General features: G+C 56.0%; 2 protein-coding genes across 5 annotated transcripts; one reads left to right on the forward strand and one right to left on the reverse strand.

The window, feature by feature from the left end:
- The first annotated feature begins 1160 nt into the window (after nucleotides 1-1160).
- On the forward strand, nucleotides 1161-7416 carry Psmd8 (proteasome 26S subunit, non-ATPase 8). Of its 2 annotated transcripts, XM_028859550.2 has the most exons (7): nucleotides 1161-1552; nucleotides 2719-2791; nucleotides 2912-3014; nucleotides 4470-4635; nucleotides 5414-5514; nucleotides 6071-6182; nucleotides 6922-7416. In XM_028859550.2, the coding sequence occupies exons 1-7, from the start codon at nucleotides 1184-1186 to the stop codon at nucleotides 7057-7059; spliced, it is 1062 nt and encodes a 353-aa protein (XP_028715383.1). In that variant the 5' UTR covers nucleotides 1161-1183; the 3' UTR covers nucleotides 7060-7416. The 2 variants fall into 2 exon arrangements, with proteins under 2 accessions (XP_028715383.1, XP_037055452.1); XM_037199557.1 differs by lacking the exon at nucleotides 6071-6182 and having other exon boundaries at nucleotides 1169-1552.
- A 448-nt stretch (nucleotides 7417-7864) lies between these two features.
- Nucleotides 7865-11566, reverse strand: Ggn (gametogenetin). 3 transcript variants are annotated; one of them, XM_028859549.2, is made up of 3 exons: nucleotides 11311-11566; nucleotides 8718-10625; nucleotides 7865-8041 (listed from the first exon to the last, which is right to left on the reverse strand). In XM_028859549.2, the coding sequence occupies exons 2-3, from the start codon at nucleotides 10604-10606 to the stop codon at nucleotides 7924-7926; spliced, it is 2007 nt and encodes a 668-aa protein (XP_028715382.1). In that variant the 5' UTR covers nucleotides 10607-10625; nucleotides 11311-11566; the 3' UTR covers nucleotides 7865-7923. The 3 variants fall into 3 exon arrangements, with proteins under 3 accessions (XP_028715382.1, XP_037055449.1, XP_028715381.1); XM_037199554.1 differs by lacking the exon at nucleotides 11311-11566 and adding an exon at nucleotides 11144-11304; XM_028859548.2 differs by lacking the exon at nucleotides 11311-11566 and having other exon boundaries at nucleotides 8718-11129.
- Between the last annotated feature and the right edge of the window lie 1965 nt (nucleotides 11567-13531).

The raw sequence follows: 13531 nt of genomic DNA on the forward strand, positions 1-13531 counted from the left end.
TCAGGGAAAAGCCGCTCCATTTGATATCCAATACCAAGTGGTTAGCCCTGAAACCATATTCATACAGGTAGCAGTATATAGATCGAGCAGGCCGTATTTATCTATGTAGGAATATATAACAGAGAAAACAAGACAAAAGGCTGTGAATTTGGTGGGGATTTATATGGGAAGGGTTAGAAAGGAAGAAAGGGGAAAGGAAATGAGGTGATATTTTTGTTTTTTCGAGACAGGGTTTCTCTGTGTAGCTTTGCGCCTTTCCTGGGACTCACTTGGTAGCCCAGGCTGGCCTTGAACTCACAGAGATCTGCCTGGCTCTGCCTCCCGTGTGCTGGGATTAAAGGTGTGTTCCACCACTGTCCGGCTCTAACATTTTTTTTTTTTTAATGTATGAATGTTTCGCCTGCATGTGTGTATGTGCACCACATGTATTCCCGATGCTTTCAGAGGTCAGAAAGAGCATCGAATCCCCTGAAACTGGGGTTGCAGAGTCACCACCATGAAGATGCTGGGAATTCAACCCAAGTCCTCTACAAAAGCAAGGAGTGCTCTCGACCCCTGAGCCGTCTCTCTAAACTGTAGTAATTATATATATAATTGGGGCTCCACTTCCCGGCCCCACTTCTGTAGGGAGACCGTATATTACATTTTATATATATATAGTTTTTGTTTTTCAAGACAGGGTTTCTCTGTGTAGCGTTTGGAGCCTGTCCTGGATCTCACTCTGTAGAACAGACTGGCTTCGAACTCACAGAGATCCACCTGCCTCTGCCTCCAGAGTGCTGGGGTTAAAGGCGTGCGCCACCACTGCCCGACATTTTTTTGGTTTTAAGGCCTGAACCATTATGCCCGGCTTCCATAATTGTATTTTACTTTCAAAAATAGGAGGAAGAATTTAATGTGGAAGAATGATACTCCGATAAACTTGAGCGACCTGGCTTTAAATCCTGGCTGCTAGTTCTCTCAAAGTCAGTCTATGTAGTGATACTTGACAGTTTTCCAAATGGCTCCACGTCGCCACCTCTTGGCTTACCGACGGTCCCCTTAAGAAGGAAATTCCACAGACTGAAGCCAGGGCGGCCATATTGACTAAGGGAGTGGGCGGGGCACTGTGGGTGTCATTTTCAGTTAGAGCAAACCGACTTCCGCTCACCATTTTGAATGACAGCAGAGGCGGAGCTCTGACATGTTCATTAAGGGCCGGGCTGGGAAGGGGCCCCGGCGAGAGCAGCGGCGCTCCGGCCGCGGCGGGCAGAAGCTGGCGCTCGTAGCTCCGCCTCCAGCCTTGGGCTCCACCTCTCGGCCTCATTTCCGCCGGGAGACCATTTCTCGGCGTCGCTGCCGTAAGTCAGGTCGGCGGTTTGCCGCATCACGAAAGATGGCGGCGGCGGCGGCTACGGTGAACGGGACGCCCGGCGTCTCGAGCTCGGGGCCCGCGGCCACGTCGGGCGCGATCTTGCAGGCAGCGGCCGGCATGTACGAGCAACTCAAGGACGAGTGGAACCGCAAGAGCCCGAATCTCAGTAAATGCGGAGAGGAGCTGGGCCGTCTGAAGGTAGGGGTCGGCGGGCCCTAGATGCCCGGTCCTGGGGGCGGTGACCGGAGCTCAGGGCCGGTGGAGAGGGCCGAGGATGGGGAGAGCGAGGTTCGGGACGGCAGGAGGCGGGCCTGGAGGGCTCGGACGCGGGATGGCTGGAACAGAGCCAGTGCGGCCCTCAGTGGCGGGGCGGGAGTGATGTCAGATCGGACGGGCAGAATCGAATGAGGTGGTTACGACTTGGGTGTTTGGAGGGCAGAAGTTGGATCAGACACAACCGAATGTCGAACGAGGGGGTGGTGAAAGAATGAGGTTCAGATGACGGGCTGGGAGGGAATGTGTGGTAAAGACAGGCAAGGCAAACAGTGGGAGAGCAGAGAGAGGCGAAGGATGTGTGGAGAGAGGCAAAAGCAAAGTTTGCCCCCCCCCCCCCGTACCGAACCCAGAAGAGCATGAGGTTCGGTTGTAAACACATTCAGATGTATGGAAGGCCAGCCTGGTCTCCAATAGCAAGTTCAAGACGGCTAGGGCTCCATAGAGAGACCTCATCTCAAAAAAAGTATGTATGTATGTATGTATGTGTATATATATATATATATATATATATATATATATATATATATATACACACACACATACACACACACACACACACACACACACACATATATATACATATATATATATATATATATATATATATATATAGTTTTTACTAATAAATGCTCAAACAACAACAACAAAATATATTTTAGGTCCCTAAGTTTACTAAGGAATGGTGTCCTGTAATCCTAGCACTTGGGAGGCTGACACAAGGATCTCCAGTTCTAGGCCAGACTGGCCTGCATAGGGAGATCCTGTCTCAACAAAACAGAAACCCCAAACAAGCCAAAAATAACAACAGTGAGAATTGAGATCAACAGTGTCTCCCCACCCCATGACTCCCCTGGGCCAGGCACTGAGTACCTCCTGTTTCCCAGTAGAGTTAATTGTAAAATGAGGTCATCCAATGGGCCCCTCAGGCCCGAGGCTGAGTGCTTTACAAGGACCGACTCCCTTAATACTCATAGAGTTATATGAGTTAGGATGCTCATAAGTTCCATTTTCCAAGTGGGAGCAACATCAAAGTTGAGAGAAAGTGGGTAACCTGTATTTGAAGTCTCATCCTCGTTCCTCCCCCTCAGCTGGTTCTGTTGGAGCTCAATTTCCTGCCAACCACAGGGACCAAACTGACCAAACAGCAGCTCATTCTGGCCCGTGAGTGTCACTGCTTGGTGGAGGGTGATTGAGGGGGCGGGTGATGGTGAGGAAATGATGGTAGTGATGATCCCAGGAGGGATTCCAGCCACCACCTCAGAGCCACCCCCTTACTAACAGGTGACATCCTGGAAATCGGGGCCCAGTGGAGCATCTTATGCAAGGACATCCCCTCCTTCGAACGCTACATGGCCCAGCTCAAATGCTACTACTTTGATTACAAGTGAGGTTGGGCCCTCTGGGGAGGGGACTGGAGTGGGGGAAGTCTTGAGACTGGGTTTATGTAGTCCATTTGCTTTGTGTGGCCCATTTCTGTAAGTTTCTAACTGGGTTTCCTTTCTCTTAAAGACTTTTTATGTATTTGTATGTATATGGGTGTTTTTCTCATGTATGTCTGCACATCAGAAGAGGGCATCAGATCCTGTTGTAGTGGTTGTGAGCCGCCATGTGGGGGCTGGAAACTGAACTCAGGACCTCTGCAAATGCTGAGCCATCTCTTCACCTCCCTGATCCTGTTTCCCCGATCCTCACAGTGTCTCTGTGTGGCTGCTTGTTACCCTTCATCTGCGAGCCTGTACTCTGGACTCCTAACTGACATGTCGATAGCAGCCGATAGGATGCTATTCTGCTTCACTATTCGCTGGTTTTGTTTTAAGACAGGATTCAAGGCAGTCCACCTGCCTTTACTTGGAGAGTATAGGTAGTGCTGCCCCCTGCTGGTTTGTTTGGTCGTTTGTTTTTTGTTTGTTTTGAGACAGGGTTTCTCTCTCTCTCTCTCTCTCTCTCTCTCTCTCTCTCTCTCTCGCGCGCGCGCGCGCGCGCGTGCTTTTTTTTTTTCCTTCGAGGTTTTTTTTTTTTTTTTTTTTTTTTTCTCTGTGTAGCTTTGGAGCCTTTCCTGGAACTCACTCTGTAGCCCAGGCTGGCCTCGAACTCACAGAGATCCGCTTGCCTTTGCCTCCCAAGTGCTGGGATTAAAGGCATGTGCCACCACTGCCCGGCTGAGACAGGGTTTCTCTATGTAGCCCAGGCTGGCCTCGAACTCACAGAGATAGGCCTGCCTTTGCCTCCCGAGTGCTGGGATTAAAGGCGTGGGCCACCACCACTTGTTTTTGAGTTTTTGCTATGTAGTTCAAGCTGTCCTTAAATTTGTTGCCATCCCCATCTGCCTCCTGAGTGCTGGCATTGAAGGCATGGGCCGCCACACCCAGCTGTTGTGTTTTGAAGACTTTGTCTGGCTGAGAACTCACTGTAGCCCAGGGTGAACTTCTGATACTCCTACCCCTCCTTCCCAGTAGCTGGGATTACAGGTGTGCACATCCTTGTCTGGTTTATACAGTGCTGGGGACTGAGGCCAGGGTGTTGTTCATGCTAGGTAAACAACGTTCTCCTTCCTGAGTACCTAACCTCTGGATGCTGATCTTAGGATTGTATACCTCGGTTAGGCCATTTAATTCACTTCCTGCCTTTGTGGTGCGGACTTAGTGAACGCTGTCTAATAGACGGGGACTGTGAACTGAGTACCTCGCTTGGTCCATATGACTTGGGGCTTTTCTTGCCTCTCCGTACCTCACTTGTCTGAACGCCCACAAGTAGTTGTAAGGATTCTGGAAGGTAGATGAGGCACTTGGTTAGGTCCTCAAGACCTGCTAACCTTGGTTCCCTCCCTGCTGGTCTACAGGGAACAACTTCCGGAGTCAGCCTACATGCACCAGCTCTTGGGCCTCAACCTCCTCTTCCTGCTATCCCAGAACCGAGTGGCTGAGTTCCACACAGAATTAGAACGCTTGCCTGCCAAGGACATCCAGACCAATGTCTACATCAAGCACCCCGTGTCCCTCGAGCAAGTGAGTCTGGGCAGGGGAGGGAGACCCTGCTGAGGTGGGTGGTGTCGGTTCAGAACTTGAGGAGAGTTTCCTGGAGGAATGGTCAATGTTCAGTCACCAACTCGGTTAACCAGCAGTCAAAACAGATGTGTGCCAGGCACCAGGGTAGTCTTCACATTACGGCAAATCAAACGGGTAAAACCTTTAATCTTGAGACAGTGAGGGGAGGAAGCATTGAGTACCAAAAGAATGGGTCACCTGTGTGGTGCATGAAACAGGAAGGGTTATGGGGGACCTGGGCCTGGGAGGGGTCAGTGAGGATCTGAGAGGGCTAAGAGGTCATCTGGCAGAGACTGTCGGTGTCTTGAGGCTAAAACCTGCCTGCAGTATCTGAGGGACAGCAAAGAAGGTAGAGGAACAGGGGATAAGGCTAGGGTAGGGCCTTGGGGGCTGGTAGGAAGCTGTGTCTGGTGCTGAGGCCTCCAGAGGACTTTCTGTGAGGAGGGTGGCAGAGTGGCGGGTAGGTGCAGCACTTTAGATGTGTGTGGAGTGGGAGCTGGGCTTGATACACCTCTGTCTCCCCTTACGACTGGAGAAAAGGTGGTTGGATGCCAGCCCAGAGTAGGCTGCCAGGGTGAGCGTGTAAGCCGGTAAGGCTTCTTGGAAGAGGAAGAACCTAATCTCCTGGGAATGGGTGGGCTGTGTGGCAAGGTGTTCTGGTAGAGCAGGCATTGGGAGGCACCAAGGGAGCAGGGAGGCCCCTGTGCTACCTCATCCTCTTCCTCCTTGGCCTTGGCAGTACCTGATGGAGGGTAGCTACAACAAGGTGTTCCTGGCTAAGGGAAACATCCCCGCTGAAAGCTATACTTTCTTCATTGACATCCTCCTGGATACTATCAGGTATGTGAGGTCTGGGTCCCCAGACTTCCTGGCCTTGCTTTCCCCAGATGCTACCCTCCCCAGTTCCTGTAATTTGATGCCTTGGTGTTTTTCATAGTGGGGGTTGAATCAGAGCTTTGTGCAGACTAAGCAAGTGCTCTCCTGCTGAGCTGCACCCCAGCCATGGGGTCTTTTTTGAAGGTAGGGCTCTTGAGAAGGGTTTCGTGTAGCCAAGACTGGCCACGAACCTGATCCTCCTGCCTCCACCTCCCAAGTGCTGGGAGTACAGGCATGCACCCCCACCGCTGGGTGCACGTGGTGCTCGGGATGGAGCCTGTGCTGCAGGTGTGCTAGACAGGCCCTCTTCTTCACTCACGCAAGGACCTCCTCCAGACTGAAGAGGGTGCTGTGCTCTTGGGAAGGAAGGTTCCTGTGTGAAAAGACTCCCTATGCCCGCTTTGTGACTGACTGGTCAAGTTAGTCTCCTCTTTCTAAGCCCTCAGTGCTGAGGCTGTCCCAGGAGGACAGGGTCTGGGAGGTTGTCTACCCCGTAGTGAGAACTATGGCCTTCCCACAGGGATGAAATCGCAGGATGCATTGAGAAGGCCTATGAGAAAATCCTTTTTGCTGAGGCTACCCGGATTCTCTTCTTCAACACACCCAAAAAGATGACAGACTATGCCAAGAAGGTGGCTGGGGTGTGGGACAGGGACTTCGGACCGGGTGGGGTTGGGGAATGGAGGGTGCTGTACCCTGTCCCAACAGTATTAGTGCACAGTATGGGTAGTCTTGGGGACACTAGGAGAGTTAAGGCTGCCCATGGCTAAATCCAGTTGTGGGACCTCGGATAAATGGCTGAGCCTTTCTGAGCTTTGTGGCCTTTCCATAGAAGGGGCTAAAGGTTGACATAGACTTGGAGCTTAGCATGGTACCTGGTACTAGGTCCGAGGATGCTCTGCATGTTAGGTTTGCCCCTAAGACTGCTCTTCATGTGGGGTGGAACATCGGAGTAGGAGCGGTGTCCCGGAGATGCTGACTCATGCTGCATACTGGCCTTGGCGTCCAGGAAGCAGAAGAGTCAAGAACAGACTGAAGCTGCCAGGCTAGCCAAGGGCTCTGAGACACCAGGCTCAAGAGCAGGCTGTCAGAGGGATGAGTTTGAGCTGTGGTGGTGACAGCTGTTAACTGCTGACTGGACCAGATACTATTCTCGTTGCTCAGAGGCACTGACAGTCCTGTTGTAGATCCATAGAGCAGTGTGATTAGGGTACCAGTCTCAAACATGGAGCGACATTGCTTGCCTCCAGTTAATCTGGTGGCAGTGATCTGTGAAGAAAGGAGTCATGATACACTGAGAGGTGGCTGCATGGGAGGGCGAGCAGCCTGTGGCGTCATCCACTTACTTCTTTCTGATTTCTCTTCCTTCAGCGAGGTTGGGTCCTGGGCCCTAACAACTACTACAGTTTTGCCAGCCAGCAACAGAAGCCAGAAGACACCACCATCCCCTCCACTGAGCTGGCCAAACAGGTCATCGAGTATGCCCGGCAGCTGGAGATGATTGTCTGAGCCTCGGCCAGGGCGGGTGGACATGACTAGTCCAAAAAACCCAGTGTAGGCTGGCCTTCAATAAAGGCGGATTAACCTTTTATGGGCCCTAGTCTCCCAGTGGGACAGTGGAGTTTGGGGGCCTTTGGACCTCCTGGGTATGTGTTACCCAGTAGCCATTGCTCTGGGTTTTAAGTGTAGATGCCCAGCAGCCCACAGGAGATCACAGGCCCAGCTTGAGGACTCTTCTAGTCAGCTGTGGATGCATTGTGGTGCTGGGCCAGGGGACTAGATTTTTCAGTGAAGCACCGTGTGTCTCAATTTTTAAAAAATGTTGGCCATGGATTAAATAATTTTTCAAACGACATGTGAAATTGAGCTTGTCTGTGGGCTACCATTTGTGCCCTCTGTAATAAATGGTATGGGCCGTGATGTGGATATGCCTTGTCTGACCTCGAGCCAACACTGTAATTTGTAACTTAGACCCTGCTGGCCCACTAGCCTGTGTGCTGGGAAGACACTGTTTTAAGGGCAGTTCCACGTCTGGCCAAGTTACCTGCAGAGTTTTTGAGAAAACCAGTTGGTTATCCTCACTGTTGCTCCAGAGTGACCCATGACTGTGACTCAGCCTCAGTGTTGGTGGTGTAAAGGGGACAAGACCCTCGTCCTGGGCCTAAGTGTGGATGCTCACTGGCACCTCATCACTGCTTTGGGCCTGGTCACCTTACTTGGTGGGCACAGGAGTTGGTTCTTTAAAGGAAGCCTGGCTTTGCTCATCTCTGCACCTCAGCCTCCCCGGTGGTAACGGATAGGCAGCGAGGCAGGCTGTGTAGACTGGGTACTTTATTAAAGAAGGTGAGGCAGAGGGTGTTGGGCAGACCGAACTCAGGTGGAATGGGTGGCCTGCAAGTCGTAGTGCTCCAGGCCGGCTACTAGGGAGCCGGCCAGCTTGACGGTCACCACCCAGGGAGGCTCACTCAGGTGGTTGGTGGTCGTACTCAGCCTGGGAGGAGGAAGAATTGACAGGGTCTGTGTACTTTTCTGGGCTTCACCTTCCCCATGGGCATAAAGACAAATTGAAGGTGTCATGAGGTTCCCAAGGGCATTTGGGGCAGAGGTACAGCCATGTAGAAAAGGAAGGAATGTGATGAGTCCTAGCTAAACCCCCAAAGGAGGCCAAGGCAGCATTTTGTCCATAGCTGGGCTTAGACCTGGCAACACAGTCCAGGGGCATAGTACAGTAGCAAAGGTGGAGGAGGAGGGCAGTGTCCCCTGGTGGGAAAGGAACCTTTGCGGCCAAAGGCTGAGACCCCTACCCTCTAGTTGCCAAAGCCTTGCCTCCGGGGTAGGGGGTTGGGAAAAGGTATGGCAGGTGGGGATTTCACTGGGCCCAGGAAAGTTGGGGACCTATTTATTCCTCCCTCAGGTTCCAGTAGACAGTTGTTTCCTTCTGACATCTCTGAAAAAACTTGTCCCTAGTGCCCTCAGGGACAGGGTTAAAGCAGAAGAGAGACCAACGGGAGGACTGCAGGACCAAGGGTCAAGACTCCTGGGGCTCAGTTAGGGGTCAGCCTATGGTCAGGATGCCATAGCGTTGAATCTTATTCTATCCAGGGAAAATGGGTGCTGGACTTGGGAGTGTGCCCCCCCCCCACTCTCCACTCCTCGGTCTCCCTCACCAGGCAGACACGTTGCGTGGCAGGCGTCGGTGACGGGGCTGATGGCGGCAGTAGCACTTGGAAGGACAAGAATTAAGCACCTCGAAAGGTGGCCAGTGGCGCACTGCACCCTTGTTAGGGGCCCCAGCTGTGGGTGTTCCGCTGCTGCTACCGCCACCCCCTGCACTGGTGCTGTCAGTCACTGGAGTCGCAGTCAGTTCTCGAGGACCGTCTCCAGATACAACCTCTTCACGGATCACACCACGGGCCGCTCGGGGACCTTTGTTCTTGCGTGTACGAATCTTGGTGGGCTGGGGCACTGGCGGTGACGGCTCCACGGTGGTGGTTGCTGGAGCTGGGGATGTGGCCGGAGCCGGGACCGGGGACGGGGGCGGAGCCTGGTCGGCAGCCACGGTAGGGGGCAGAGCAGGGGCAGGGGTAGGAGCCAAGGCTGACTCAACGTGGCCAGGGCTTGGGTTAGGCGGGTGGGCCACCAGTATGGGCGTCCTCGGAAGCGCCGGTGGCTGAGGTGTGGGTGGCGGCGCCGGTGGCGGAGTGGTTGGTGGTGTGGGCGGTGGAGGTGGCAACGGAGGTATCTTCTGTGGACCTGGAGGCACTGGGCGTACAGGCTCGCCATTGGTGGGCGCTGGGAAGATGAACATGGGTGGCGCCAACAAGGCAGGTGTAAGCCTCCGGGGCCCTGAAGCTGGATGCGTCTGACCTGACCTTGGTGGAGGGGAGCCCCAAGGCCCTGAGAGCGTGGTTGTGCGTCGTCGGGGTGCCCCGATTCCCCCGACAGCCCCGTTGAATCGGAAGTGCCGTTCACTGCCATCGGGAGGGCTCACCCAGTCGAATTTGGGCTTTGAACCTGGGAAGGTGGCGTAAGGGGGTGGTGGTAGAGCCCGGGCAAGGGGAGCAGGCGCCGAAGGGGGACCAGAACACCCTTCGCCATCTCCATCACCGCCCTCGGTTTCCTGAGCTGCACGAGGGACCTCTCCCAGGGGACGAGTGGCTCCAGGAGGCTGAAGACCTTGCTTCAGGACCTCAGCATAAGAGATGGCCCCCGAAGAGGCAAACAGTCCTCCTCCACCGCCGGCCCCATGTGAGGCTTTGGCTGCTAAGGGACCCGAGGCCGACGCGGGGGACAAGTGGGGCCCCGACTTGAAGGTGACTTTACACAGCAGGCTCAGGCCGGACTCGGAAGTAGCAGACCGAGCCATTTCGCCCTCTCCGGCTTGGGGAGGCGCCCCTCCACGGGCTCCCCCTGACGCCTGACCCTCGCTGCTGTGCCTGACCTGGCTTTCTGTGGGGCTTGTGGCCGAAGAGGCCAGAGTGATTCTGCGGCTCTGGGGCTGCGGGTCGCAAGGCGGAGGTGCCGGCGGTAGCTGCTTCCGGGGCTCCAGCAGCGTCGGAGGTGGGGCTGGGGCCCTCGGGACCGGTTCTTTTTCGGTCAGTTGCCGAGGCAGCGGTGGCAGCGGGCGGAGGCTCGGAGGGTCACCCTGACCACGATGGCTCGCCTCCAACAGGCCGCGGATCCGAGGCACTGCAGTGCCCGTGGGTTTTCGCCACTTAGATGGCGCGGGCAGCAGGGTCCCCACGGGGGGCGGGGGTGGTGTGGAGACCGCCGCCGTAGCCGCCTCCTCTGGAGGTGGTGTCACTGGCGAGGGCAGCTCTAAGGTCAGGGGCAGGGGCGAGGGTGAGGCCTGGGGCTCCGGGGGTATCAGGAGTCCCGGGGGCCCGGAACTGCCAGGGAACCAGACGCCCAGCCCTCGAGCCAGGTGCGTGGCTGGGGATGAGGGGGTCAGCTCGGGCTTCACCAGAGGCGTCCTGCGGGAGTCGGATGCGCGGTCTGAGGCTTGCTCTTTTCGGGAGCCCCCGCCCGCGGAAGGCTCCGACTGAACGTTCCCCATTTTCGACGGAGGTCGGAGACTGTGGTTAAATAAACTTCCACCAGTCAGTCGGCGGGTTCTGCGGGGACTCCAAGGCTCGGGCTGTTCTTGGACTGTCCCTGTTTGCATTGGTCTGCCCTGTCCTCCAATATTCTCTCAGCCCCCGTCTCTTAAGTCTCCAGTTCTCCGATTCGTCATGACCACGCCCACTTCCCCACGCTCTCAAAGCTGCGGTTCTTAGTCTTCGAACCCAACTTATTAATGTACTAAGGTGCCAACCCTGACTCCTCGGGTGCTTAGAACGTATTCTTAACACTTTGGCCACCCCTGGGATCTCAAGGCTTCAGGGGTCAGTTCTCGCCAGCCTCTCTCTCTGTTGAGTTTTAAACCACACCGATAATGATGGTTATGCCCAGTAGCCAACAAGGAAACGAGGCTTCTGTCCTAACACTCTAACCGGGTCCCTGAGGCCTAAGCCCCGCCCCCACCCGGGCCGGGCCCGCCTCCGTGGTCTAACTAATTCCCCCCGTCCTCAGTCTTCACCCTCCGATCACCCACCGTCTCTCTCTGTCGATCATTTGGATCCCTCCCTCTTCTCAGCCAGCAGCAAATCCTCAAGCCTGCTAAACTTTTCCCGCTCGCCGTTTGTGACAGCTCTTAACTTAGGCTCCACCCCTTTTCCTCAAGCTCCGCCCCGGCTCCTCCGCTCAGGAGACCCCACTCACCGACTCCTACAGCCGACCAAAGATCAGGCCATGGCCCCGTGGACCCAGGGCAGGGCGGGGAACGGCCGTAGCAGAAAATAACCGAAAAGAACGGGTGTGCGGGTGAAGGCAAGTGGGCGAGACAGCGAGGACGACCCCCGAGATCTAGGCCCCGCCCCGAGCTCGAGGCCACGCCCCCGTGGGCCAGCTTGAGCGCAGCCCTTCGAACCTAGTTCAACCTTGGAAATACTAGGGTGTCTTGCCGATGTGCAGGCCCCTTCACCTTGTGCCCCACCCTTTAAAAATGCCCCGCCCCCCGTTTAGCCCCGCCCTGGACCCCGCCCATTGCGAACATTGCTACGTAGCTCCTCCCTTTGGGCCTCTTATCTGACCTGCCCCTAAGGAAATTTACCTCCAAGCTCCGCCTTGCTGAGTCCCGGCAGCATCTCTGGCCAAGACCCTGTCTTCGTTCGGATGGCTGAGAAGGCCCACCCTCCCGCCCCTTCGGTGACGCACCCTCCCTGTGCCTTCAGCGTCCAAGCCTCCTCTTTACTCAGGCTCCCAGGCCCCTTCCCTTTTCGAACCCTGCCAGGCATCCCGCCCCTCCCATTCAGAGCCCAGACCGTGGACCACCTTCCTTCTAGAATCCTGAGACCAGGCCCTGTCTCTGTTCCCTTCTCACATCCTCAGGGACCCACCGTTCAGATAAGTGGGAAAACGGGGGTTCCCCTGTGGGTCCCGAGAAAATGGGGGCTGTAAGGGGTGTTCGTTGTAGCCCGAGCCGGGCTCTAGGACCCAGCGGGCAAGTACGCCCGCTTTGCTCCTACCCCTCCCCCAAGCCGCCCCCTCCCCCCCACACGTCTTCCAGGTTCCCCCTCCCTCCCCCCTCGCCCCGGCTCCCGGTGCCCGTCTCCAGCGCCGCCGGAGCCAGCGAGGGAGCGGGAGCGAACCGGAGGAGGAGGAGGCCGCGTCGCCGCCGCTCGGAGCCCGGCCGGAGCCTCCCAGGCAGGTGCCCAGAGCGGCGAGGGGGCGGGGGGCTGCCGAGATCGCCGGCCCTGGTGAGGGGCAGCCAGGACCGCAGCTGCACCCTTCTGCCCACCCTTGCTCCCCGCGGACATCGGCTGGGAGGACAAGAGGGTGGGGGCCCCAATCTACGCGGTAGCCGTTTGGGGTACCAGTTTCCATTTGGGGGTCCTGGACTTCTTCCAAGGATGCCCCATTCACAAAATTCTGTCGTGGACCCTCGCCATTGAGGAACTCTGAGGACTACTCTCCCTGGGAAAATAGATGTGTGGGGAACATAGGACACCCCGAGATCTCAGTGCCCCATGTCAACTAGGCCTTTGGGGGGGACCCCTGCCCTCTTTCCCTGCTTCACCTGTTGTTGGGGGAGGCGGGCGGACAAAGGAAGCAGTGTCACGTGACTGCTCATTCACAAAATCCCATCCCATTGAGAAAAGGGGGCTGGGGGCGCTGTGGCCGCCCCTTCCCCTCGTGAAAGGCTGGGGAAACCCGACAGCCTGCAGGTGGGGGAGGGGGCTAGAACTCATTGCCTGGATCCCTAAGGTTGGGACTCCAGGGTCCCTGAGCTGGTGGGCAGTGGGGTTGGATGCTAATCCTGATTGCTGGGCGGAGGGCTACATCCCCTAAGCTGGGGGCGGGGTAAAATGTTTCTGAAGGACTGGGGAGGGTGAGGGGATGGATCATTATCTCCCCCTCCCATCTGTCTTCTTTGGCGTTCCTCAACTGAGACCAAAGGGAGCAGCCTTGATTTTTGTGAATGAAATGCTCCTTGGATCTTTTCGGTCGCTGGTTGCTGGCTTCCTCTGCCTCCATCTCCTTCTCGGCCTCTCTTTCTGGCCATTTCTGGTTCTCTCTCTGCTCCCTGCCCATCTCCCGGTTGCTGGGTGACTCAGTGAGCTTTGCATCCGGTCTCATTCATAAATCCGGGAAAGGGTGGGGGGAAAGAGCCAAGGTTTCTCACCCAGCTAGTGGCCTGGGCGACTGGGGTGCGGAGGCAGTGTTGGGGGCACTGAGGCTGAGTTGATGGGGCCAGAGAAAATAGATATGCGCAGGAACCCAGCTGTGAGGGGGGACAATGGGTGGGGCTATGGGTTTGTGATGAGAGGGAGGGTAGGAGGACTGGGGGGAAGGAGGACTGGGGTTGAGGGGAGAAGCAGTGGGGGGGAGGGGAAGCAGCAAACCCAGGCTGTGGGGGTGGGGGTGGGGGAAGATGCCGAAA

Source organism: Peromyscus leucopus, chromosome 1 (genome assembly GCF_004664715.2).
Source record: "Peromyscus leucopus breed LL Stock chromosome 1, UCI_PerLeu_2.1, whole genome shotgun sequence".
NCBI lineage: Eukaryota > Metazoa > Chordata > Mammalia > Rodentia > Cricetidae > Peromyscus > Peromyscus leucopus.